The following is a 26,799-nucleotide window of genomic DNA, read 5'->3' as shown; positions in this document are numbered from 1 at the left end:
CCCCGCTCCCCTCTCCCTTCGCCGCTTCTCCACTCCCTTCCAGACTCCGCCCCTAGCGAGAGGACTCGGGGAAGTTGCTAAGCGACGACAGCCCGAGGGAGGGGTCTCTGCGCATGCGATGGGCGGAGACTGGGGGGGGGGGAGGCATATGAGTATCTTTGGACTACGGTGCCCGGGAGGTAACGACGGGGTAGCGTCCCTGGGATCCGTGGTAGGCTTGGATCCGGAGCGTGAAGGCGGGGCGGCTTCTCTGGGACTCCTGAGCAGATTAAAAACGGTGACGTGATGGAAGGAGGGGAGGACGCCAACGAGTGGGGGAGCACGGACGAGGAGTTTTTGAGACTGATTGAAGGGGAAGGGGTTGCCTGGGGGAAGGGGAAAGGAGAAGGAGGCCGGGGAAGCTGAAGGTGGGTACAGGTGCCGGCGGCTAAGGCCATGCGCTCACCCCTGGAGGAATAGGAGCCCCGCAACCCAGCCCGGCTCCGCAGCCGGGGCGCACTTCTAGGCTGGGCTGACGGCTACTTCCCTGTGACGCGAGGGGCGCCGGGAGGAGCGATCCTACCCTTTCCAGCCCCGAGCTCCGGCACGTGCATTTTGTAAAGTTTGATTAAGGGTCTAAATTATGAGTTCTCCTGGGATCAGGGGCCGGCACCACTCAGCTCCTCTGCCCTTGCTCTTCTCCTTAAGTACGCCTAAAAAGTCCTGATTCTTAAAAAGAGGCATGGACTAGATGTTTGTAAAGTGGAGATGTTACTTGGTCTGTCTCCTTCGATGCGTTTTTGTGGGGAAAGCGCTTTGTGGATGCTAAAGATCCAAGTAAATCTAAGCCAATGTTGTAGTAGCAACTAAATTTGTTTTGTTAACTACTGTTACGGGGGAAATCCAACTAATTCGTGGATCACTGTATTTAAAGGTAAACCATCTTATTTTGAGGAATGAGAAATAGTCATATAATTTTATGGAGTAAGTGTTACTTATATTTTACTTAGCAACTATATTCACCTTCTCAAGATGTTACCAAATTGTCATAACTTGTTTTGCTTAATGAATCGTTTCAAATGAAAAAAGTTTGGAAAAGTAAACTTTAGTGTGGTGTGAGGTCTCTCTACAAGCTCTCAGTAACCTTAGAACACAGACCAGATGATCACAAATTTGTGAGGTCCAAATTAATGAAATTTTGCTTCCTTTTAAGTAACTTATAATGTATTCTACAGTGCAGTATTATGTAAATAATACAATCATGTATAAGGAATGGTGGGCTTCTCTCCTTCCCTCAGCTTTGCCAGACCACTAGTCTTGATACTGTAGAATGAAAGAGTTGGATTAGATGATTTCTAAGGGCAGGCTCTTAATCTTGTGATCCTAGGCCTTCCCAGAGGGCCTGGCCTCTTCACAGCCTCAAACTAGACATTTCTTAAGAGAACAAACAAATCCAAGTATAACATTCTTATTTTTAGAAAAAGCTTAATTAAACTACATGTAGTTCAATATTTCAGTCAAAGAGCATGTATTGATTGCCTTCTCTGTGCCAGGCACTGTGATAAGCACTGGATCTAAATAAAGGCAAAAAACAGTACTTGCTCTCAAGGAGCTTAGTCTCATTTCACAAATTCTATGAAATTGTACTGTCTCAATTTCTTACTAGTTCATAACAAATTGAAACTTAAACTTTTTAGAATAGGGCAGCTAAAGATTTGGGAGTGTAAAATTGTTAAAGACTGTTGACAGTCTAATATCTATTTTCAATCCATATATCCTGAAACCCTTCGATTCAATTCAACAACTATTTTGAAGTACAATAGGCAGCCGTAGAGTACTGGGCCTGGAGTCAGGAAGACTTCCTGAATCCAAATCTGGCCTCAGACATTGCTAACTGTGACCCTGGGCAAGTCACTTAATTCTGTTTTCCTCAGTTCCTCAGATGTAAAATGATCTACAAAAGAAAATAGCAAACCACTCCAATATCTTTGCCAAGAAAACTCCAAATGGGGTCATGAAGAGTCAGACACAACTGAAAAATTGCTGAACAACATTGTACAAAACCCCTACTGAATTCCCATTGTAATGCTTCATTGTTTCAGGAAGGTGATCCTTAGTCTTCAGATTCTATACCTACAAAATACAGGCCACGATAGATTTTGTTAAGCTGGAAAGGCTGTGAGTATGGTCATGGAGCCTATATTTTGTTCTCCAAGGTCCAGCCTAGCTTTTACCAAAAGATAGAAAGAAAATGAAGTTTGTTTATTTTTGGCCTCAGCAATCCATTGAACCACTTCAGGGCAATGCCAGATTATGATCTGCATTGCTGCAGTGTGCCAACTTGAAATAGATTTTAGAAGTACTCAGGTAAGTATGATTACGTTGGGAGCATAGAGATGAAAGAGGACTTCTGTCATCAAAGAGTTGACAATCTATTGTTTGTGTGTGTGTATAATGTATGTATACATATGTGTGTATGTGCATAAGGGTGTATAGATATTTTATATGGTGGTTTTTTTTTTTTTTGGTGAGGCAATTGGGGTTAAGTGACTTGCCCAGGGTCACACAGCTAGTAAGTGTTAAGTGTCTGAGGCCGGATCTGAACTCAAGTACTCCTGACTCCAGGGCCAGTGCTCTATCCACTGTGCCATCTAGCTGCCCCTAGATATTTTATATGTATGCGTGTGTGTATAAATAACACAAAATAGAATGTCATAAGCAGTGTGGCATTCTAGACTGCTATAAGAAAATGTGAGGGTAAAAAGATAAACCTTTATTTCAGAGAAAAACTTAAAAAACATAGTGCAGTTTTCCAAAGTCACTCCAGCCCACTGTCCTGTTCTCAGGAACATCTGGGGCTAGATCATTGCCTTGGTGAGGTGGCTGTTCAAGATATAGGTGCTGATGGTTTATCTACAGGACTGAATTTGACATTCTTCATCTTCTTGATTTTCTTCCCCTTGTGGATCAGTAGGTTAAACTCGATAATAAATATCACTTACGATTCTGTGTAGTGTGCCTAGGCTTGATGTAGTTAACAAAATGTTATATGTAAGGAAGTTTCTGGAGAATCTCATTATCAATGTTGTCATTCAGTCATTTTAGTTGTATCCAACTCTTCATGATTCCATTTGGGCTTTTTCTGGCAAAGACACTGGAGTAGTTTGCCATTTTTTTCTCCAGCTCATCTTTCAGATAAGGAAACTGAGGCAAACAGGATTAAGTGACTTGCTCAGGGTCACAATAAATGTCCAAGGCTGGATTTGAACTTCAGGCTTCCTGACTCCAGGCCTAGCACTCTATTCACTGTGCCACCTAGCTGCTCTTCATTATCTGTAGGGGAGCCCCATATTAATTGGACTGTCCTCCATATTTTTTATAACATTGGCAAATACTTTTGTCAAGTATATATCCCCCTATTTCATTTTTTTCAAGGAATCCTTTATGGCTAATTTCAATTCTTTGACTACGAAACAAAAGAAATACAGGCTAAGTAAGAGAAGTAAGGTTTGCAAGTCTCATAAAGAAAATCAATCTCATAATCACTACTCATTTTTTGATTAAAAATGGTATTGCCTATATTGATGAGTATATTCCTCAGATTTCATAGCTTGCAAAAATTGGAGCTGGCAAGGACCTTATTCACCCCATCCTCTCATTTTATGTAGGAAGAAACAGACCTGGAGAGGAAAAGAAGACTTGCTCAAGGTCTCTTAGAAAGAATGGGGCCAGCATTTGAAGGTCTTAAGTGCTCAAATCTAGTGTGCTTGTTCCATTTTTCCATGCTTCCTCCAAATTAATTTTGGCTTTTGCAAAAATATCAGGTCTACTTTTAAAATACAAAGCTTTGCTGAAGCTGTCTAAAACAATGCTTTCAGGAAATGGCAACATTTAAAAAAATAAAATCTCTCTCCACCATGTGAATATTTTGAAGGGGACAGTCCTTTTGGGCATATTTGTTAAAATCATACAATAATTTGTAATCATAACCTATATATACAGTCTAGTCATGTTCAATGTTATTAAAATAAATACTTAGTTTTAAATCATAAGAGTTCACCCTTTCCTACCCAAAGTATAGAGCAAAAATGTAATAGTAAAGCCACAAAATAATATTTTATTAATAAATAACTTGAAGGTATAAAAGGGATTTTTTTATGTTTTGTTTCCCTTTGTACCTGGCCTTTAATATTAAGTCTGCTGAATTAATAAATATGTGAAGCTTATATTTTTTAAGTGACTCATAGTTTCTCAACATTCTAAATAATTTTTAAAATTATACTATTAATTTCTGCAAACAGTATTTCAAAATTAATAATTCCCTTTTAGGAAACTATATTGATAGTAAAACTGATAGTTTTACTACTGAAATGGAGGCCTTGCGAGATGATCTACTACAGACCATTTATATCACAAGTGAGATTACAGTGACCCAGAAAAGGTAAGTGACTTGCTCAATGTCAATGAACTAGTTGTTAATACCCAGTTTTTCTGATTCCATCTAGCACCTTTCTCCTACTCATTACATTGAAGTTAAAATGGGTTTCACAACAGTTGAAATGTCCATCTTTAACATAACCACAGACCATGCTATTAGTCCAGAATTAAAATTTAAAAGTACAGATCATCAAAACTTAATTTTCTTTATTACTTAACAACTGTGTATGTAAATGCCTACTAAGTGGTACAGTAGGGCAGCTGGGTGGCACAACAGATAGAGTGTTGGGCCTAGTGTCAGGAAGACTTATCTTCACGAGTCCAGTTTCCTCATCTGTAAAATGAGCTGGAGAAGGAAATAGCAAAGCACTCTAGTATTTTTGCCAAGTAAACTCCAAATGGGGTCACAAAGAGTTGAATACCACTGAACAATATGCAAAGTACTTCTCCCCTCCTCTGGCCCCATTTTTGGGTTCATTCTAAATTTGATAATAACTTCTCTCTACTTTGGATTTTCTAAAGAAACATTTCTGATTGCAGAATGATTTTTAACCAATGATCATTTGTTTTTAACATATGTTATCTCCCATTCATTTAGACAAATATAAAATTTGAACGGAAGCAATAATTGAACATGGTCACATAGTAATTGGGAATATATTTTATGAGATCTTAGATCATAAAGTTGTACCTCAAGTTTGAGTTTAATTCTTGAATGAAAAAAAGACTTTATAGGCTAAGATAGGATAAGTTTGTTTTGTTATCAATAGATGCTAATGATGAATAAGCACAACCTGAAACAGAAGACTACAGACTAGGTTTTCAGATTCTGGTGTCTCTAAATCATCTCTTATTTCATCAAGAATGCAGGGGTCTGGGGGCAGCTAGGTGGCGTGGTGGATAAAGCATTGGCACTGGATTCAGGAGTACCTGAGTTCGAATCCAACCTCAGACACTAGCTGTGTGACCTTGGGCAAGTCACTTAACCCTCATTGCTCTGCCCCCTCCCCCCAAAAAAAGACTGCAAAGATCTGATGAAATCCATTTTTTGTAGTTAGATAAGGTAGAGTAATGTAATGACTACATTACATTGTTCCAGATTATGTACTCTGTATTTTGTTATTGTTCGGTCATTCAGTTGTGTTTGACTATTGGTGGCACTATATGGGTTTTTCTTGGCAAAGATACTGGAGTGGTTTGCATTTCCTTCTCCAGTGAATTAGGCAAATAGAAATTAAATGATTTGCCCAAGGTCTCACAGTTAGGCTGGATTTGAACTCAGATCTTCTTGACTCCAGGCCCAGCACTCTATCCACTGAATCATCCAGCAGTTTTCATTATGGTGTCCCATATTATTTGCTGTGTCCATTTTTAAATAATATGTACTCTACAATATTTTTTTAGCCTCAGTGTTTCTGGTTTTTGGGGGGTTGAGGGGGTGGGGAGGACTTTAGAGTGATTAGCAAGTCTTTCATTTAATAATTCGTTGTCACATAGCTAGAAGTTAACTTTTTAATTCAGGAGACTTTTTCTTACAGTGATTAATGCAATTTTGCCTTTAAGAAATCATTTAGCGGGCAGCTAGGTGGTGCAGTGGATAAAGCACTGGCCTTGGATTTAGGAGGACCTGAGTTCAAATCCAGCCTCAGACACCTGACACTAGCTGTGTGACCCTGGGCAAGTCACTTAACCCTCAATCATTTAGCAAGATGGAATTTAGCCAGTGTCCAATGTAAGACTGTAGGGCTATTTTTTATCTGAACAAAATTTCTCAAAATATAAACATTTAAAATTTGTCTTTCTAGAATGATAGTGTTATGTTATCATACAGAAGTAGCTGAGTTCTAGTGTTCTGGCTTATGTTGACTTTCAAGTAACTACTAATTCTTGAGGAAAAAAAACTGTTTCATACTTTGTTAAAAATAAGAATGACTATAAATCATGTGAAACAGTCACATAAATTTAGAACTGTATTGGGGGAAAATACCTCTCTATACAAGTTGTCTTTGCAACCATAAAGTAGAGGTTAAATCTAAGAAATTTTTCTTCTGTACCCAACATTTTATGCTTTTTTACTTTCCATGTTGACAATTTCCTCATCTTTGTGCATATCTTGGGCACAGAAACTGAGACCTGGGAAAGGCCTTAGTTTAAAAAGGCCAAGTTCTCCCTCTGCATATGGGGCCATCTCCAGTCATCTGGATCTGTATCTTGCCACTGGACCAAATGGCTCTGGAGGAGAGAAGGAAGCTGGTAACTTTGCACAGCTCTGCCTCACTAAAATCCAATTCACTTGCAAGTCAAAGCATCACCTTCCTGATGTCATCGGTTCTCTTCAGGAACAAAGGACAAACTGACAACAATAACCTTGACCACGTCTTGCCTTTTTGTTTATATTTCTTCATCAAACCCATGAAGCCAAATTTTTTAAAAACCCAAAAGAAATCTGTTAGCACATAACTACAGAGTCCAGGAAAACATATTTCCACTTTAGCCATGTCTGAAAATGTATATCTTTTTTCTAAATTTTAAGTGCCATTATGTCTGTTAGGAGGTGAGTGGGGTGTTTCATCTTTATTCCTTTGGATGTGTGTGTGGCTTCTAATTGCTCTGATAGAGTTATAGAGTCTTTCAATTTTTTCTCTTCAATATTATTATTTTATAAATTGTTTTCCTTGTCTATATTTTGTTCTGTATTGTTTTACAAAGATCTTCCCTGTTTCCTCTGAAATTGTCCATTTTTTCATTTCCTATAGCATGATAATGCCCCATTACATTTATGTACCACAATTTGTTTAACCATTGCCCAATAGCAGGATAGTCCCTTAGTTTCCAATTTTGGGCTACCATGAATAAAGTTACTATAAGTATTTTTTATATATTTAGATAGATCCTTTTCTTCTTTCTTCAATTTCTTTGCAGGGTATAAGCCTAGAAGTCATTTAGCTAGGTCAAAGGATATAAACAATTTGGTAACTTTATGGGCCTCCTTCCAACTTGCTTTCCAAAATAGCTGGACCAGTTCACAGATTGACCAACACTGCACTAGTTGTCCCTATTTCTCCTCCATTGTCTGTTTCCTTTTGTCACTTTTGCCAGTCAAATTGGTGTAAAGTTGATTTAATTACATTTTTCTAATTAGAAGTTTAAAGCATTTTTTCATATAATTATTGATAACTTGGGTTTCTTCCTTTAAAAACATCGTGTTCGTATCCTTTTGCCATTTATATCTTGGGGAATGGCTCTTAGTTTTATAAATTTGACTTATTGCTTCCGGTTTTTTATGCTCAATTGGGGATTAATGCTTTATTTTTTGTGATCGTTTCACACTGAAGTAGCTATGCATTTGCATTTTAAAGCTTCTGATTGTGAAATAAAAACTTGTTTATGATCCTTAAAGGAATTTCAGACTTCTGGAGCCAGATTCTGAGTTTAGGTTCCCCAAACCCTATGGATATACTGATACATTTACCTGAAGGACTTCTGAATTAATCCTAAGATTACTTGGGGTTCCAGAGGCAAGCTGAGAAAATCCTTTGTATCTCAGTATAATAAGAAGGAGCTCTCTGGTCTTGAAATCCTCAGTTTGAATTCCATCACTGGAACTTGCTAGATCTATGACCTTTGGGCAGGTCACTTCAGTTTTGTCATTTGTAAAATAGTTATGTGGTCCTCATTTACAGCTTTATGTAAATCTGAGAGGTTATCTTTGAGAGATTCCCTTTTCCTCTTCTCTCCCCCCTGTCCATCGGGTCACTAGGGATGCTTATGTGAAAATGCTTAAAGCTTAACCCAGGGATCTTCAGGCAGTAGAAGACTATGGTCCTGGGAAGGGAAGATTTGCAGTGATGATCAGATTCTGGAGCTACAGGTAACACAGTAGTTGCTTCTATTTTTAGGTAAGACATGACTTTGGTGAGGTTGCCAGAACTATACACCTTCTGGAGGAGACATTCAGGGAATATTTGAACCAAATACTGAAGGAAGTAGGTAAAAATTCCATAAAGGTATAACCCGGGGGGACACTGTTGTATAGGTCGATTTGGAACTGCCTGATGGGTTGGAACCTAAGACTAATATTTACTAGATTTATGTCACCCTGGAAGGTATTCATTAAAGTGTCATGAGGTCTTATCCTATTTAACATTTTTGTCAGTGATGAAGACATAGGTGATGTGCTTAATTTGTGAAGGATGTGAAGCCAAGAAGGATGACTAACATGTTGGATGATGGTTTGGGGATCTCAAATAGTCTTAAAAGGATAGAATGATGGGTTGACTGAAGAGGATGAAATTTAATAGTATTTATATAAAGTCTTGGCAGCAGGTGAATAATTTCTAAATCTTCTTACCTCTTTTCCTTTCCTAAGAATAGAAGAATGGGGCAGCAAGGTGGTGCAGAGGATAAAGCACTGGCCCTGGATTTAGGAGGACCTGAGTTCAAATCTAGCCTCATACACTTGACCCTTACTAGCTGTGTGACCCTGGGCAAGTAAGTTACTTAATCCTCATTGCCCTCCCCCTTCCCCCCCCAAAAAAAGAAGGATCCTTCTCCCCTATGCTAATTTTAATATAAAACCTCTTTCTATCTAATCTCTCATCTTTTCCCAAGATTTACAGATTTCCCCCCCGCATATTATACTTTATTTCATTTACTACTAAAAGATTTAAAATTTTTGTCTTGAAATGCACGCTTGTGTCTCTTGTATTATTTCTACCTCTGTTTATGACATTCCTGATTTTAAAAAATCATTAGAATACAACCTGTTCCTTAATAGAGGCATTACTTTATTATAGGGTCATGTAGTGAAAGGAAATAGAGACCATCTAATCCAGCCCCTTCATTTTATAAATGAGGAAACCAAGGCCCAGAGGTTTAGTGACTTGCCCAAAGTTACATATGTAGCATGGAACAGAAGATTTATTTCTTGACTTGAGAGATTTCTTTCCTTACATTGCCCAGTTGTCAGATTTTATTTTTCCTAATTGGCATCAGTAATGGTTTTTATTTCTGAAATTATCAGTAAACCAAAAAATTATTAGACATATCAGAAGGGAACCAGCTATTTTGTTTGGTTGAACATAAGAGATAGATTACTTGCAGTCCATCATTTGATACTTTTGGAATTACAATGATGTGACAATGTTGTCTTCCCAATGAACAAATTGTACTTTTAAGAGAGCTGCCCTACTCAGATATCTTCTATCTTTTTTTTTTCCTGAGGAAAACACATTTTTATACCTATTGGAAAATTTCCATTCTGATTCATTTGAGGTTTTTATCGAAAGGCATACACAAAATAACATGGTATTCTAGATCAGTGGATTGGTCTGTGTAGTTGAAGGTATCCCACTTAAAGATAAAACTAAAGTTCTTGGTCACATGCATCCTTTTAAAAACCACTAATGTATTTTGTGTTTTGTAAAGAACTTGTAAGGTAAGTCATCTTCATATGGATCTCTTAACTTTATAAATTGAATAGAGGTTTCTGAAGTAGATGCCTCTTAAAACACTTAAAATAAAGCTTCAATTAATTGACTTAAAAGAATCTGAGCGCTAAAGGGCCATAGTCATTGTCTCATCCACCTCCTTCATTTTATAGGTAAAGAAATCAGAACATAGTGAAGGGAAGTGACTTGCTCAAGGTCCCCATCTGGTTAGTGACAAAGGTAGGAGAGTGACATTGTAGATCAGTTCTACAGTCTTTCTACCACACTGGCAAAGCAGTGTGTTAAATGGGCAGATTTAAGAGGCATGAATTTGGTTCTTGGCCCTGCTGCTTACAAAGCTGTATGACTGGAGACAAGTCTCTTCTCTGAGCTTCAATTTTCTCTTTTGTTAAACAGATAATCATATAGAGAACCTGGTTTGACCCTCTGATTATTCATATCCAGCAAGGCATAAAATAGTATAATGTATTTACATCACTGTCATGAAGGTGGTCTAGTGTGGAGAGCCTAGGTCAGAAAGGCAAATTGTGCATTGTGTTTTATAAGTTAATTGTTATTGTACCAGTTTTGGCAGTAAGCATTTATTATTTATTACTGTAATATACCAGTAAAGGATTGATAGAGAAAGCAGGGAGAGAGATTCAGCATGGCAGCTTGTGAGAGCAAGAGAAAATCCCCAAAAGACTCATGCTGTCTCTCAGAGAGACAGCATGTGGTCTCAAGGAGACCCAAGGGAGTTCACAAGACCTACACTGGGGTAAGAGGGAGAGCCAAGCCAAGAATATGCCAAGGAGAGCTCCTGATGTGGCCAAGGGTTTTATCCTCTTTTGATAGAAGCTATACATTGATCAAAGCTAATTCCATTGGTTGACATGACTTGAGGGTGTTCTAAATTAAAATGAACTCTACAGATGACATCAAGGAGAAGACCCTCACTCATGTTGCTTAAGGTAAAGTCCATTATCTAGGTGTGAGTTGGTTCTTCACTGAGCTAGACATAAGACTCTATCCCCATTTCTTTTGTTCCCTTGGGTTTGGCCCAAATTAAGGAGAACAGGACTTTCTGGAGTGTGGGGGGAGAAAGGACTGAAATTGATCTCTGGGTCCCCCAAGAAATCCATTATTATTATTATTTTTTTTTAGTGAGGCAATTGGGGTTAAGTGAATTGCCCAGGGTCACACAGCTATTAAGTGTTAAGTGTCTGAGGCCGGATTTGAACTCAGGTACTCCTGACTCCAGGGCGGGTGCTCTATCCACTGCGCCATCTAGCTGCCCCAAGAAATCCATTATTAATAATTATTTCCTCACAGTATATAGTGAGATCTTCCAGATATTTCTGCTCACAAGTGATAGATTATATCAAATCCAGGAATAATGCCTCCTAAACAAGATCCCCCATTACCCTAAAGAATTTGGCCTAATGACATAGAAAAAAAAGTGGATGGAGAGTACCTCTTGTGTAAATTTGGATGCAATTAAATAGACAAACTCAAGAATTTGCAAATTAGCATATGTGTTTTGGACGATTCTTTTATCTGGACGGTGAACTGGTCCCAGATTTGAATAGGATTAGGTGAGCAGATTATATTGCCTTTAGGAAATTGTAAAGTTCTTATAATATTCCCAGACTTCTCTTTGAAACAAAGGCCCATCTTCTTAATGCCAATATTCAGGTGGTGATCCGTGGCTACAAGTCATGTATCAACTCCAAAGAAATGGAGTTGAAAATCACCCAGAGATCAGCAGAGAGGTATGAGCAGTCTGAAAGATATTCTGAGTAAGGAATTAGTCAAAAGAAGCAGTATAAAGGAAGGCATAGGAATTTTTGATGAAAAAAAAAATGGCCTGGTCATGTGGTAAGAATGATGGATAATTAATGAACCTGTATGCTTTATTGTCAGGTAAATGCAAGAAAGACCACCAGCACATTGGGAAGACCCCTCTATGCTGAATTTATGGGAAGACATGAACAGTCAGGATGAAAAGGCATGGATGGGTTGTAATTTACGTTGGAGGAATTAAGCCATATCAGTGAGATTACTGATCTCTTGGAGTATCTAGTGCATAGGAATAAGAATCAAACACTTGTAAAGTACTTTGTAAACTTTAAAAGACTATAGAAATTAAGTTTTTGTTCAGGATTTTCTAGTAAGTGTGCTTTTTAGCATCAGTTATTATATAATACTATAAGTATAGATGCAGATGATGTAGGAAACTAGTATAAATTATATTGACCCTGGGTCATTAATAAATCTTAGATTTGGAGTACACTTTTGTTGTCATCTAATCATACTTCCTCAGTGTCCTCCCACTTATTGTCTTGCCTCTCTTCCCCTCCTTCCCCCTCCTCCCCCCCATTCAGTTTCCTAATAGTCAGGAAAGGTTAACCTAAGCTTGAACACCTTCAGTGATAGGTAGCCTCTACCTTAGAAGTGAGTCTGTTTATAGTGCCTTATACACAGTAAGTGCTCAATAAATTAGCTATCTTAACTAGATCATTTTTGAACCTGATTATCAATCAGGATATTTGCTATCTTTAGTTTTGTGTTATCTGCAGATTTGGTAAAAGTGCTTTACATGGCTTCATCCAAATCGCTGATTAAAATGTTGAATAGGTCACATCCAAGGATCAGAGTAAGAATTAGAATTATACAAGACAGGCTGCTGCTAAGAGTATAGCAGTACACTTGTACCTCATCATTTGTGTGAATGTGAAAAACTGAAGAATAACTCTTAGCTCTACCCCCAAACCTTTATAATTCTGATTGTATTTATTTAAAACACAAAATGAGTAAAACAACACACTGCACTCATAAAAAAGTTGTAGTTTCTGCGCAAGAGAGATTAGTGAATTGCATACTCTGGACTCTTTGCAGCTGCCAGTATACCTTCAGCAACTGCTTCATCGATTTCATTCTATGAAAAGCACAAGATCACTGCTGGAGAAAATCACGTGACTTGCGTCTGATGGTAGAGACAAAGAGGAAGCATTCCCAAAGAGAGGGCTTAACCTGTAATTCTTCAGCACACTGAAACTTTTCACAAAACATAACTGTTTATAAGAAATTTATGTATGTGTATTTATGGTCATAAATAATATACAGTGTTTATGCATTTATGACTTAGTAAACATTTTTTAGTCTTTACATACATGTGTTGTCTATGATTTTCTGCAGTAGGCCGCAAATCTCCAAAAATTTCCCATTTGGTTATCGATGGCTAACCCAAATAGCCGAAACCATGACTATCAAGGGATGACTATACTGAACCTCAGTTAAGAACCTTAAATTCCCATCTATAGTATTCTAGACATCTAGCCTAAAGACTTCTAGTGATGGAGAATTCTATGGAGGAGAGGAGAGCTATAATGAGAAATCCTTTTAAATATTACTTACTATGAATGCCTGAAAAGGCAGTGTTTTATAATGGATAAAGAACAGGCCTTCAGAGTCAGGAAGACATTGGTTCAGTCTTTCTTTAGACTCATACTATATTTTTTATCATGGGCAAATCACTTAACTTCTTGGGATGCCCAAGCAATTTTTGGGGGGGGGGGAATGAGGGTAAAATGACTTGCCCAGGGTCACACAGCTAGTAAGTGTCAAGTGTCTGAGGCCACATTTGGAATCCAGTCCTCCTGAATCCAGAGCCGGTGCTTTATCCACTGTGCCCCCTCCCCCAAGCAATTTTTAAAGTCTATATAACTGAGTTGAAACTCTACATTAATAAGGAGAAAAGCTGGGAGCAGCTAAGTGGCACAGTGGATAAAGCACACTTACTAGCTGTGTGACCCTGGGCAAGTCACTTTACCCTCATTGCCCCGAAAAAAAAAAAAAAAGTCCCACACGGGGTGTTTGCTACATCAATTAAATCACAGGTGCAGACTTGGTGCTCTCTGCTCCAGTGTCTGCTTTTTAATGCCAAAAAAATTTGGTAAAGTCTTAAAACCAGTAGTAGATAATAATACAAAACAATATTTTCAAAAGCTAATGAGAGTATAATTTTTAAGCCCTGCCTAAGACATGTTTTGTCCCAGCTCTTCCAAGGACATGCCTTGTGACATGCCATTCATTAGAGATCTAGCCTTAAATGAATCAAAATTCTTTGGGTATACTTGTCCAACCAGTTACGAACCCATTTAACTGTATTATAATTAGTGAGCCACATTTCATTTTGTTCATAAAGATATCATGAAAGTCCATCAGATGTCTTGCTGAAATTGTTCATCCTCAAGTCATCATCCCTCTTCCCATTTATCCACTCAGTTGCCAAGTCTTGTTTCAAACTCTATAACATTTAGCTCTACCCAAAAGCACCACCTTACTTTAGGATTTTATCTCTTAATTACTGTAATGGCCTCATCATTGGTCTCTGCCATATGTCAATCCTTACTCCATTCTATCCTCCACATTGCCACCAAAGTGATTTTCCTTAAGTACAAATCTATGTTGCTCCCCTGTGTAGTAAGCTCCTGTGACTCCCTAAAGTCCTTCACAACCCGATTCCAACCTATCCTTCTTGCCTCATAAATTACTCCCTCTCCTGTATTTTTCAGGCTAGCCTATCTGGCTTTCTCTATTACTGACACCATGCTATACTTACTTCCATCATTGTCTTTGCATTGGCTATCACCTGTACCCGGAACACATTCTGTCCTTACCTCCACCTCATGGAAAATAATGTTAAAGTAAGTCTGAAAAGAGAAATTGGAGCCAAATGATAGAGAATTTTATTTAAATACAAGGCCAAGTTGTTTGTATTTTGTTGTATATCTGTCCTTTAAGGAGTTACTAAAGGTTTTTATAGCAAGGATGTGAGTGACATGGTTAGCCCTCTGTGCTCTTAAATAATTTAAACTCTTTGGGTCTTAGTTTCCTCATCTGTAAAATGAGGGATGGGACTAAATGAAGTCTGAGGACCCTTCCAGTTCTAAATCTGGTCCTATTCTGCACATAGCTTTAAGAAAGAATTGAAGGGGCAGCTAGGTGGCGCAGTGGATAAAGCACTGACCCTGGATTCAGGAGTACCTGAGTTCAAATCCAGCCTCAGACACTTGACACTTACTAGCTGTGTAACCCTGGGCAAGTCACTTAGCCCCAATTGCCTCACTTAAAAAAAAAAAAAGAATTTTTTTTTTTTGTCTTTAGCTTTTTTTTTGCAAGCCCATTCTAAGCATTAACATCATGAGTTCCTTATAGATTTATGTCACATTTTAGTAATCATTCTGAGTTTGTTTTCTTTTTCATTTTGTACATGGTCTTTTCTTTTTCTTTTGTTTTTTTTTGTTTTTTTTTGTTTTGGTGGGGCAATGGGGGTTAAGTGACTTGCCCAGGGTCACACAGCTAGTAAGTGTCAAGTGTCTGAGGCCGGATTTGAACCCGGGTACTCCTGAAACCAAGCCCGGTGCTTTATCCACTGAGCCACCTAGCTGCCCCTGTGCATGGTCTTTTGAAAGAGGATTTTAAACTTTTTTTTGTTTTTAGGCAGAGCAATAAGGGTGAAGTGACTTGCCCAGGGTCACACAGCTAGTGTCAAGTGTCTAAGGCCAGATTTGAACTCGGGTCCTCCTGAATCCAGGGCCAGTGCTTTATCTACTGCACCACCTAACTGCCCTGATTTTAAACTTTTAAAGAAAAAAAAACTAGATTTTTTTTTTCTTTTAAAAAATCGATTGCATATTTTCAGAAGAGATTAATTAAAGGTTCTGAATACTCTTACTTCCCCTTGACTTTTCACCATTCTCGGTTTTTTTTTTCCTTAAAATATACCTCTTGTCTCCTTTGCTGTCTTTTCTTGAATAGGTAAAATTGGTTTTGTCATCCATTCTCTTCTCTTTTTTGCACTGTCTTAGCAATTCCATTCATTCCTAGTTCTTTAACTGTCACATATATGCATGTAATTCCCAGATTTCCATCTCTATCCCTGATTTATTTTTCCAAGTCTGAAACCCATCTCTCTCCTCACAGGATATATTGCCCTAGAAGTTCCATTTACTCACAGTCTGCAAGTTCAAAATCAAATTCCTCCTTCCTACTTTACTTTTCCTATCAGTGGGGCTACCAGGCTCCCATGTTCAAACGTTGCTGTTCTCTTTGACCCTTCCCTTACTCCTTTCTCTTGTATCCAATTAGTTATCAATAAAATCCAAATATTTATTAAGCATCTCCTATGGTAAAAGCAGTTTCATGTCCTATAGAGACAACTTTGGCAGTATCTCTCTTACTCACCCCCTCTTTTCCCATAGCCACCACTTTTCTCAAGGATCTTATTCCTCCCTACTGGGACTATACCCTCCACTGCCTGCTGCAATCCATCTTTTGTGTCATCTTATTCCTTTGCTTCAAATCTTCCCCTATGGCATAAACATTTTATCTTTTCTGCCTGGCATTGAAGTTTCTCTACAATCTGACCACCTCCCTTTCTTTCTAGCCTTATGCTACTGAGGCAGCTTGGGAATGCAGTGGTTAGAGCACTAAAGCCAGAGCCAGGATGCACGCAATTCAAATTTGACCATAGCTACTTACAAACTCTGTGACCCTGGGCAAGTCACTCTGACCTGTTTGCCTCTGTTTCTCTTTTATAACAGCTACCTCCCAGGGAGAATATGGGGATCAAATGAGGTAATATCTCGAAAAGCTGTTAGAGCAGTACTTGCTATATAGTAGACTATATATATATAGCAGTTATATATATGTATATAGCAGTTTTATATATATACATATATGTGCTAATCTCTTCCACATACTCTATGCTGCACTTCAACATAACCATGTGCTTTTTTTCCTATTGTTCCATATGCTAAGAACTGCCTAAGTAGTAGAGTTAAATTCAAGTAGATATGAGGGCCATTTATATACATGAGGATCCCTGTGAGCCACATATTGTCTGAATTTGATGATGTAATATTATCTATGTTTTAATATCGTTTTATTTATTTTGTTAAATATTTCTCAGTTGTATTTTAATTTGATTTGTGCAGCAGATGGAAGTGTTGCAGGCTGTATATCTAACACCTCTGCCTTTAAAACATTAACATTCTTCCATTTCCTTTTAAGACCAGCTGAAATGCTACCTCATAATTTAAAAGAAGAAAAAAATCACAACTTGAGAGGTTGATGGTACCAACTATATAACTCATTCCAAATTCCCACTATAGTTTACCTGACAAATCGTTATCTAGCATCTTGAAGATCTCCAATGAAGGGAATGTACCAAATGTTCAGACGGCTTTCTTTGATCTTTCCTGGGTGGAATTGATCTTTGTCCACTTAGACATCATGTAGCACTTTACTTGGACCTAGCTTACATGTCATCTCCTTACTGGATTGTGAGTTCCTGTATTGTAAGAATTGTGTTTTAACTAAATTCTTTGTTTCTCCCAGTGCCTGACAGAGTGTAATGCTTGTAGTAGACAATAAATATTTGTCAAATCAAATAGATTTTATTTCAATCATAATTTTAATGCAAAGATATTAATTAAACTTGATTATAAACTTTTTTAGGTTATTCCACTCAAAGTTATAAGAGATGTCAAGGTCTGTGTTTTATGCCATGTTGCCATTAAAAAGGCTTTATATGATTTTTAAAATTTAATATCATTAGTTTTAAAAGCAAATTCAGTAAACAAAAAAAGTAAATTCAGTGATTGAATGGAAAGAATTGAGTTTGTAGTATGAGAAATAAAGTTTGTAATGCTCTTGTATTTGTTTTTAGGTATTTTTGAAGGAATATTCTGCTTGTGTTTAAGTTGGAGAGACTACAGCCACTCCAAGAAAGTTGAGATTAAACAAATAACATCTTGGAAAAACATGGAAGCTTTCTATCGTGTTTTAGAACAGTTATATAAGAAGATACTTCTTGGAGCTCCACTTGAAAATGACAGCCAAGAATGTGCATTTTATCTCAATCTACCTTTTTCAGCCCAAGATTTATCCACATCAAATTTCCTAAAGTGGCCATGTGTTCATCATGGTAACCAAGCCAGTTCTGTCAACATGGGTGCCACTCCCACTCCTTTAGCATCAATAAATTTGAAAATGAATTTTCAAGTTAGTAATCCCAGAGATATAATGCTCCTTCAATTAACAGTCATCAAGATGATGATAACCAAAATTCTATCTAAAAAAATGGAATTCAGTATGAAAGAGAAGTACAGCGATATAATTGAAATTCTCTTAAAGCCCTATGAACTGGAATATAAATTAGTAAGTTTTTTTTTTCAATTTAAAAATATTAATGACAAGGTTGAGCTTTTAAAAATCAGATTTTTAAAATATTCATGAGCATTTGCTTTTATACAGATCAGCACATTCCATGCCTCTGATAAGTTGCTATCTCATATGGCTGCAAAGTGTCTTGCCTCATTATTATATTTACAACTAAGAGAAAAGGTGAGTATAGAAAATTGTTACAAAAATATGTATTTCTTTTGTCAATAAACTTTCTCAATAGTCACTCAAGTGATTATTTTGAGGTTTTTTATTTAAAATTTTAATTGTGCTAAATAACATTCTAATGATATAAATGTGAGAGTAAAGAATTGGAATCCAGGAACTCTTGTTATAGGTCATAATCATAAAGTTTAGTATAAATAAATAAATAAATTATAAATGTTTTAAGAATACCCTTTAACATATTCCCCCTGCCACATCTATCTATATACATAAATCTATATATATAAATATACTATACACAAACAAATCGTCTTCATTTCCTTTTTTATATTTTAGCTTCTACTTCTCAAATAAACAAATAGCAATTAATATAACTTATTGGCTTGAATAATATTAATATATATAATTTCAAACAGCCTATTCATCTTCCTTTTTTTCATACAAGTCTAAAATTGTGGGTGAGCATATCATTTGGCATAAATATTTTATAAAGGAATTTTGATTACGTAAAAGGAAGAAGTTTTTTTCCCCCACAAATAAAACCAATGCAGCTAAAATTAGAATGGCAACTGATAAGTATCGGGGTGAAATCTTTGAAGGAGAAATTAGAGAGGAAATGTTTCACAAGGAAAAAAATCTTTGCAGCAGATTTCTCTGATAAGGATAAAGTTTCCAAGATATATGAGACAAAATTAAAAGAGTAAAAGTCATTCTCCAGTTGATAAGTAGTAAAATGATATGAAGAGACAGTTTTCTATGGAAGAAATAAAATCTATCATTAGCCATATAAAAACGCTAATAATTAGAAAAATTCAAATTAGAATAATTCTGGAGTTTTACCTTACATTCACCCCATTGGCAAAGTTGATTAAAAAAAAAAAGAAAATGACAAATGGAGGGCTTCCAGTGGAACAGCCAAATTAATACTCTGTTGCTAAAGCAGTGAATTGATTTAGTCATTCTGAAAAGCAATTTGGGACTATTCTCAAAAAGTCAATACACTGTGTACCCTTGGACCTATTTATACCACTATAAGGTCTGTCTCACAGAGTGATCAAAGAAAAAGAAAAGGGATCTCTGTACAAATATATTCCTAAAAACTATTTGTGTGATGACAAAGAACTGGAAATATAAGGGGATGCCTATCAAGTGGAGAAGTGGTTGAACAAAGTATTATATATTAATGTGATAGAATAATATTGTGCTATAAAAATGATGAAAGGATAGTTTCAGAGAAGTCTAGGAAGATTTGTTTGAACTGATGTAGCAGAACTAGGAGAACAATTTTTACAATAACAGTGACATTTTAAAGGCAAATAACTTTAACACAGTGGCCAAGCATAATTCGAGACATCACATGATAATATATTTTATTATAAAGCATGCTGCCTACGGGGCAGCTAGATGGTGCAGTGGACAGAGCAACAGCCCTGGAGTCAGGAGTATCTGAGTTCAAATTGGGCTTCAGACACTTGACACTTACTAGCTGTGTGACCCTGGGCAAGTCACAACCCTGATTGCCTCACCAAAAAAAAAATATAATAATAAAGTATGCTGCCTACTTCCTCACAGAAAGATGAAGTATTCAGTTTACAGTGAGACATTTTTGGTCATGGCCAGTGTGAAAATTTGTTTTCCCTGACTGCATTTTAAAACATTTTCTGGGGCAGCTAGGTGGCACAATGGATAGAGCACCGGCCCTGGAGTCAGGAGTACCTGGGTTCAAATCTGGCCTCAGACACTTAACACTTACTAGCTTTGTGACCCTGGGCAAGTCACTTAACCCCAATTGCCTCACTTAAAAAAAAAAAATTTCCAATGGCAGGGGAATGAGGGAAAGAAAAATTTTTGTTGATGAAAAAAATGTTAAATTTTAAAAATTTTTTATTGCATTGAATTTGTATCATGAAGAATAACTGATTTGTGGTAGAATTTGAATCATACTTTTTCCTTTTTTTCCCCTTTTCTCTTATAGGCTATAGTAAATAAAACATGGACAACTTTTTGTTTAAAAACTCTTTCCAACTACTGTGAAAGTAATACAACCTCATATTGTCTCTGGACTCTTACAGCTGTAATAAAAGAAATATTGAAAGCTTCATGTTTACAGAAAGCAGGTGCCTGTTCTTTGACATAATTAAACATCATTACCCCTGGAAGAAGTTTATGCTTAAAATATAGAATGAGTTCTATTTCCCAACTTCCCATCTGTCTTTAAAATAGGAAATGCAGGCCTTCCCCATATTATTTTTGAAACTCCTAGATTAATAGGCTAACTTTTAAAATAAGTTCATATTTTTGATGAAGAAGTTAAAGCTCTTAATTATTATGTAATCCTATACCCTTCGGATTATATATTATAAATTTAGAGCTAGAAGAGACTATCTTATCTAGTTACTTCATTCTATACTAAAGGAAACCGAGGCCTTGAGAGAGTTTAAATAACTTATCCAAGTTGCACAGGTAATAATTGACAGAGGGAGGTTTTGAATCTAAAAATCTAAGTACCCTAATGACCAGGCCAGTGTCTTTTCTGCTATACCACATAGGCTTCAAGTTCAAGTTTTCCCTTTCCCTCCTTTTACAGGTTCTGACCTTAAGAATTCTTTATACTAAAATTTTAACTTATTCTAATTTAAATTTTTCTAGTAAGTGACTTTCCATATAAGACTTTAATGTCCTCATACATGCTTTTATCTTAGAAATTGTTGGTTATTTTGTTTTTCTTAGGATTCTAGTTATGACAAATATAGAATCAGTCTTAAAATTTTGTTTTAAAATGTTAATATGTATGTTTGTGCTTTAATTACTTAGTCATCTATATCTCATTTTTAATTACTTTTTTATTATTTCAGAAATATTGCAGCAGTTTTTGACATCTTTTGATTTTCTTTTTGAAGTCTTTTACTGTTCAGTTTTTTCTCAGCATTTTGAAAACTACCAAGATACATCACTAAATCCTAAAATCACAAATTTCTTGATTTGTTTTCTGGAATTGCTCGAAATTCTTATAGCCTCCAGAATTCACTTGAAGTTATATCTCACTTGCCAGAGGATTTTTTATTTGAAAATATTTTGTGCTTTGGACATTATTACCTGGCCTATTCACTCTTTAGTCAAAAAGAAGTTCATCATCCTTATTAAAAGATGTCTACTACATAAAGTGGGTGAGGATGTCCTAAATACTTCACTTCCCTCTTTAATTGAACGAGATCCTTATTTAGATACAGACATGCTAGCTTTGGGTAATGCTTTTTTGCAAGCTGTGAATTTCGGATGGTTGAAGCAATTATCTATTTTTGGAAAACCCAGCCACTTTGGAGGCAGTGAAGTTCAACCTGGAGATACAAGTCTTCTTGTTCCTGACTTCATTATCCTCAGAGCATCAAGTTTGGTTTTACTGAAATCCTTAGAAATAAAGGTGCATAATTGTACATCAGCAGATGAAGTAAAAGGTAATTTGTCAGTTTGCCCCCCACCCTCCTAGAAGAATAATAAACGATCTTATCAGCTATGTTCAAAGTTTGAAGTTTTAGTAAATCTTTCTAATTTAAAACAATGAGATTTTCCCTTAATGTATGCAAATGACTGTTAAGTTTTTTATAATTTTTAATATATAATACATTTATATATAAATACATTTGTGTAGTTGTTTGTTTTAATGCTAAATGAGCATATTCTGTAGCTAATATTTTATGAACTGTATTTTAGAGAAAATATAAATTAATTTTTAAAAAATATTGTAAGTGGTTATTTTTGAACAAAAATACAAGCATTGTATTCTTGTAATAATCTTGTATAAAAGAATGATATATGCCAACATAATATTTTGATAAAAAAATTAGAAAAGAACTGACTAGTGAGATTTTTCTAAAGAAATGGCTACATGAAGTCTTCATTTATTCAGGGTTTTGGGGGGAATTATTATGGAAGATCCTTTGTTGCATACAGAGAATCTCTTGTTGAGCTGACTAGTTTGAAGGTCAACTTATGTTGCATTTTGATAATTTAAATGAAAACCATTTAAATTCTGACATTTCAGTTTATGTGTGAAAAAGATTCCTTGGTTTTTACTTGAGAGAAACCACAACATATAAACTTTACTTGAAGAGAATTCTATGGTAAAGTTTTACACCAAGTTGTCTTTTACAACAAATTAAAAGCATTACAAGTTTATCTTGGATGTTTGTACTGTTTAATTCTACAAATAGTTCTATTTCATATGCAGTTATAAATTACAACACTAGGTGGCATATGCTGTGTAATTTTAGTTTGTAATATCAGTTTTTAAAAAATCCCCAAGGTGTAATGTTTCAAGTTTTAGTGATATTTTATTAGCAGTTTTGGTGGCATACTTCTTTTGAAAAAGAGTTTTTTTAAAGGCACTCATTTTTCTAAGTAATTAAGACTTCAGCTATTTATATCTTTAATTGGTCAGTAGTGATAATTTTTGAATTTACATAATCCATATTTCCACTATAGTACTTACTATAATTCTTTTATACATATTCTACTCACCAATTTAAATTTAACAAAAACTTATACTCTTCCATAGTTTCTTTTAGTAGTCTACTGATTTGTAAAAAAATATTTTTGTGAGTTGTGTTTAAAAGAATAATTTTGTTTTACACTGACTGTTTAAAACTTAGTTTTGCCTTCTCGAGATAACATGAGAAAATGTCTTTTAGTGTTTCTATTATTGACAAGATTGTGTTTTTATAAGAATTTTGTATTAAGAAATGGGATACTTCAGTATTGCTTGTATTTTAATCATTGTATTTTGGGGATTTATTTTTAAAGCTCAATTACAGAAATTCATGTCTGAGCTATTGAACTTCTTAAAACAGCACCTTCAATCCTCCCTGAATTTGCATCATCACTGTGAATGGCTCTCAAAAATCTTCATAGAACAAGATGATGACATGCTGGAGGCTGCAAAAGCATCATTAAGCATTTATTTAAAACTTACTAGGTTGGTATAGTGTTTATTAGTTAACCCAATAAAAATATTTAAAAGTAATTATTATAATAGTAAATCCCAGGAAAATGAGGATACTTTAATAATTGCTTTTTAAAGTATTTATTACCTTTTTTATTTTTTTAACTGGAAGAAACTCTAAAAGTGTGGTTACCTTGTAAGTGTTTATTCCTACTTTCTGATGGAGCCCAATTTTATACACACAAATTAATAGGATGCATTTCACTCCTCACAATGAAAACGTGTCTGAGACAGTTTTAGAAGTGGTAAAGCGAAAGGAACACTGAACTAAGCGTCAAGACAGCCAGGGTCTAGTCCTGGTTGTTCTGAGGAACTGTGTGACCTAAGTCAAATAATTTATCTTCTTTGGACTTTACTATTTCATTTTTAAAATGGAGAAATTGCACTAAATGCTCTTGAATTTCTTTTAATTCTAAAATTCTATATTTTTTTCATTAATAAGAAATACTACTTGCATTAAAAACTTTCTTCATCTATATATTTGTAGATGTGAGTATATACTTGCAGGTAATCAAATCATCCCTTTTGCATTTTATTTTTTTTTTCTTTTGCAAATGAGTTTGGAATGATGTCTTCATAAAATGAATATCTATAATTGATTATGAAGTTACAGATGACATTTTACACTGGTTCTGCTTCTGCTTTGTTTGAAACCAAAGAGTATTTTCTTTATTTCTATTTCTTTTCTTGGCTAGTGAGAACGATTACTCATTAATGATCTGATTACTCATTAATGATCTTAAGTGAAGTTTTTTGCTTCTAGTACTTACTTGTATTATGACATAGCTGGCAGCATCTGTTATGAGACCAAATATTTAGGACCCAATTTTCAAAGGATTTTAATCAAAACCATAAAATCCTCTGCAATTTGAGTTAGACTTAGAAAAGGTCAAATGTGAATCTAGTTTGAAAATGTATACAACTTTTGGAACTTATCTTAGTTACATTAAAATTGGTTTCTTATTCCCTCACAATGAAAGGGATATTTCTAATTGGATTTGATTTTGCATAAATTTGAATTTTTCATATGAAATAGCTGCCCCATGAACTTTAGATGTTCAGTTTGTCATGAAGTCACACTGAATGTATTAAGTGTCTTGCTTTTTTCCATTTTGGTTGTTGTTTTGGATCAGATTATTAGATATATTGGAAAAGAATGGTTTTTTTAAAGTCTATTTGCTTTGAAAATAATTGGTAGTTGAGCTGATACTTAATCTGGATTATATAATTACATTTATTTACAGAGCATGGAATGAAGCTGCCAAGGGCATGACCCAAGAAAAAGAAACTTGCAACCATCAGACACATGAAAATGGCTTAAATCCTCACTGTATTTTCTTATTTCTCTTAAAAAATATTGGGTTTGATGCAACAGTTCTGCTTGACTTTTTAATTTCATCAGAAACCTGCTTTCTCGAATACTTTGTTAGGTATTTAAAACTGCTCCAAGGAGAGAGGAACAATTTTTCAAATGTTTGTAAATTATTTGATACAGCAGAATTAAGAGATGGTGTGCATTTTTCTAGTATTGTCACTTCACATGTTGAAGAAAGAAGCAACAACCAAGCTACTCGGCAGCCTCTTTTTTGTGGTACAAATTATCACGCTCTTTTACCCTTGACTTCTGACCCTACTACTTCTAGAACAAATATGGGACAGAAAGACAACCAGACTGTGAAGTCTAAGCAACCCAACTTAGTTATATGCATTGATAATACACCGTCACCAAGAGCCTCTCAAAGCCTGGTCGATTATGACAGCTCAGAAGACTCTGAAGAGGAGAAAGTGGAAGAAGACTATTTATCAGATATTAAACAGACTCCTTTAAACCATCAAGTCAATACAAAGATAAGGGAAACTGTCACTGTGACTGGAGAAAAGAACCAGAGTAATCTAGAATCTGTTGCCAGGCTTCTAGATCCAAAAGAGTTTTCGACTTTTTCATCTTTTGGCTGTGAAACTGCCCTAAGTAGTATTGCCTCCCAAACTGTAACATCTCATAAAACATTTAAATGCTTGAAAGAGCTAGAAAAGGCAGTTTCCCGTTTGCACAGGAGCCATCTCTTTCCTTATAACCCTTCAGCATTATTGAAATTGTTAAAACACATTGATACAATAAATAAGAATATGAACTTGTTATAAATACTATGTTTCTATCTAGCCTTTCCTTCTTATCTGCGGTTTTTTTACCCCTTTGACTCCCTTTGGTGTCACCACTCCCCTACTCAGAGTGAACTTGAGGGTTATTTCAGTTGTTTTTCCTAATGCCCTGGACTCTGTCAGCTTCTCTTGACCTTCTGGCATCTTATGGTCCCTCTGTTCACCTCTTGCTTTAGGCTACTGAGTATTGCTGGAGAAAGTTACAAAGTAGTGCTGATTTGTTCCAGAACAAATCAGTGCTTCCTAATCTCAGACTCTCAATTTGGCCTAAAAATCATTGTGTTCATCCTTAGTTGGCTTACTATCCAGTTTGCTCACAGAATTTGTTACAGACTCATTATACTTTTATCTGTCCCCTTTTTACTCACTGCAGATGACTGTTTTTTTACTTTAGTCTGACCACAGAGACTGTTTGATATGAGTGCCCCCAACTTCCGTTCTTCCTGACTCAAAAGTTTTTTGTCTTTTCTTCCCTTTTCAAAGGAAGAAATAAAGCTAATTGGCCTTTGGTATCCTTTATTTCATTCTTTCTCACCTTTCTAGGTGCTTACTTTATTGATTTATTTTCTTTCTCATTTTTAAACTTTATTTTAAACCTTCAACAACTCACCATACCTTGAATTAGAGGGTCTGGCATGTACTAGTAAATCTCCCAACTCATAACTGTACCCTCAGTGTCTTTCACCTTTTAACCCATCCTGTACATTGTTGCTGACTAATTTTCTTTAAAGCAAGCTATGATATACAACTTCAACATGAAAACCTTCCTCTTTTGATTTCCTATTGCTTACTGAATCAAGTACTGATTCCTTGGCCTCACATTCAAGTGCTATATAATTTGATTCCATCCGTTCTGCTCGTCTCCTACTATTCCCATCATATACCCTGGGTCTAGAAGTGACTCCTTTCCGTTCCCCATAATACTAAATAAGTCCTCTGCCTTTTTGTTTTTACTTATAGTACCCCCTCTTTGCTCTTTATCCACAGCTTTGCTAGCTTAATAATTCATACCCATCCTTTAGGACCAAGCTCAATGAAGAATTCCTTCAGCTCTACAAGTTTGAAATAATTTTCCTCTAAAGTGCTTCTTATTACACTTTCATATTCTTTGTTGTATAAAAGTGGTACAGTAAAACATAAGCTTTTTGAGATCAGTCCCCATTTCATTTTGCCTTTCTATACTCAGTGCATTGTATACACTGGTATTTAATAAATGTATGCTGAATTAAATATAGTTGAGTTGTTTATATTTCCCCTGTTACAATGTAGGTTCTATTGTATAAAAGTGGTACAGTAAAACATAAGCTTTTTGAGATCAGTCCCCATTTCATTTTGCCTTTCTATACTCAGTGCATTGTATACACTTGGTATTTAATAAAT

The 26,799-nt window shown here is 35.8% G+C and overlaps 1 protein-coding gene across 5 annotated transcripts; it reads left to right on the top strand.

The window, feature by feature from the left end:
* Positions 1-151: 151 nt before the first annotated feature.
* LINS1 (lines homolog 1) lies at positions 152-26,799 on the top strand. 5 transcript variants are annotated; one of them, XM_043989124.1, is made up of 11 exons: positions 152-277; positions 4,309-4,420; positions 12,744-12,938; positions 14,423-14,554; positions 16,923-17,194; positions 17,581-18,071; positions 18,168-18,257; positions 20,236-20,377; positions 21,116-21,715; positions 23,061-23,232; positions 24,504-26,799. In XM_043989124.1, exons 6-11 carry the CDS (start codon positions 17,676-17,678, stop codon positions 25,399-25,401), a joined length of 2,298 nt encoding a protein of 765 aa, XP_043845059.1. In that variant the 5' UTR covers positions 152-277; positions 4,309-4,420; positions 12,744-12,938; positions 14,423-14,554; positions 16,923-17,194; positions 17,581-17,675; the 3' UTR covers positions 25,402-26,799. The 5 variants fall into 5 exon arrangements, with proteins under 5 accessions (XP_043845059.1, XP_043845060.1, XP_043845058.1 ...); XM_043989125.1 differs by lacking the exons at positions 12,744-12,938; positions 14,423-14,554; XM_043989123.1 differs by lacking the exons at positions 12,744-12,938; positions 14,423-14,554; positions 16,923-17,194.

Source organism: Dromiciops gliroides, chromosome 2 (genome assembly GCF_019393635.1).
Source record: "Dromiciops gliroides isolate mDroGli1 chromosome 2, mDroGli1.pri, whole genome shotgun sequence".
NCBI lineage: Eukaryota > Metazoa > Chordata > Mammalia > Microbiotheria > Microbiotheriidae > Dromiciops > Dromiciops gliroides.
The sequence above is the reverse complement of the archived record's forward strand: the minus strand, read 5'-3'. Positions and strand labels throughout refer to the sequence as shown.

Excerpts from the sequence above, each read along its gene's own strand:
- LINS1 (XM_043989123.1), top strand. The coding sequence starts at position 17,676 with ATGGAAGCTTTCTATCGTGTTTTAGAACAGTTATATAAGAAGATACTT. Across the intron at positions 18,258-20,235 it reads ATTTACAACTAAGAGAAAAG|GCTATAGTAAATAAAACATG; the intron begins GTGAGTATAGAA and ends TTTCTCTTATAG. Across the intron at positions 21,716-23,060 it reads ATCAGCAGATGAAGTAAAAG|CTCAATTACAGAAATTCATG; the intron begins GTAATTTGTCAG and ends TTATTTTTAAAG.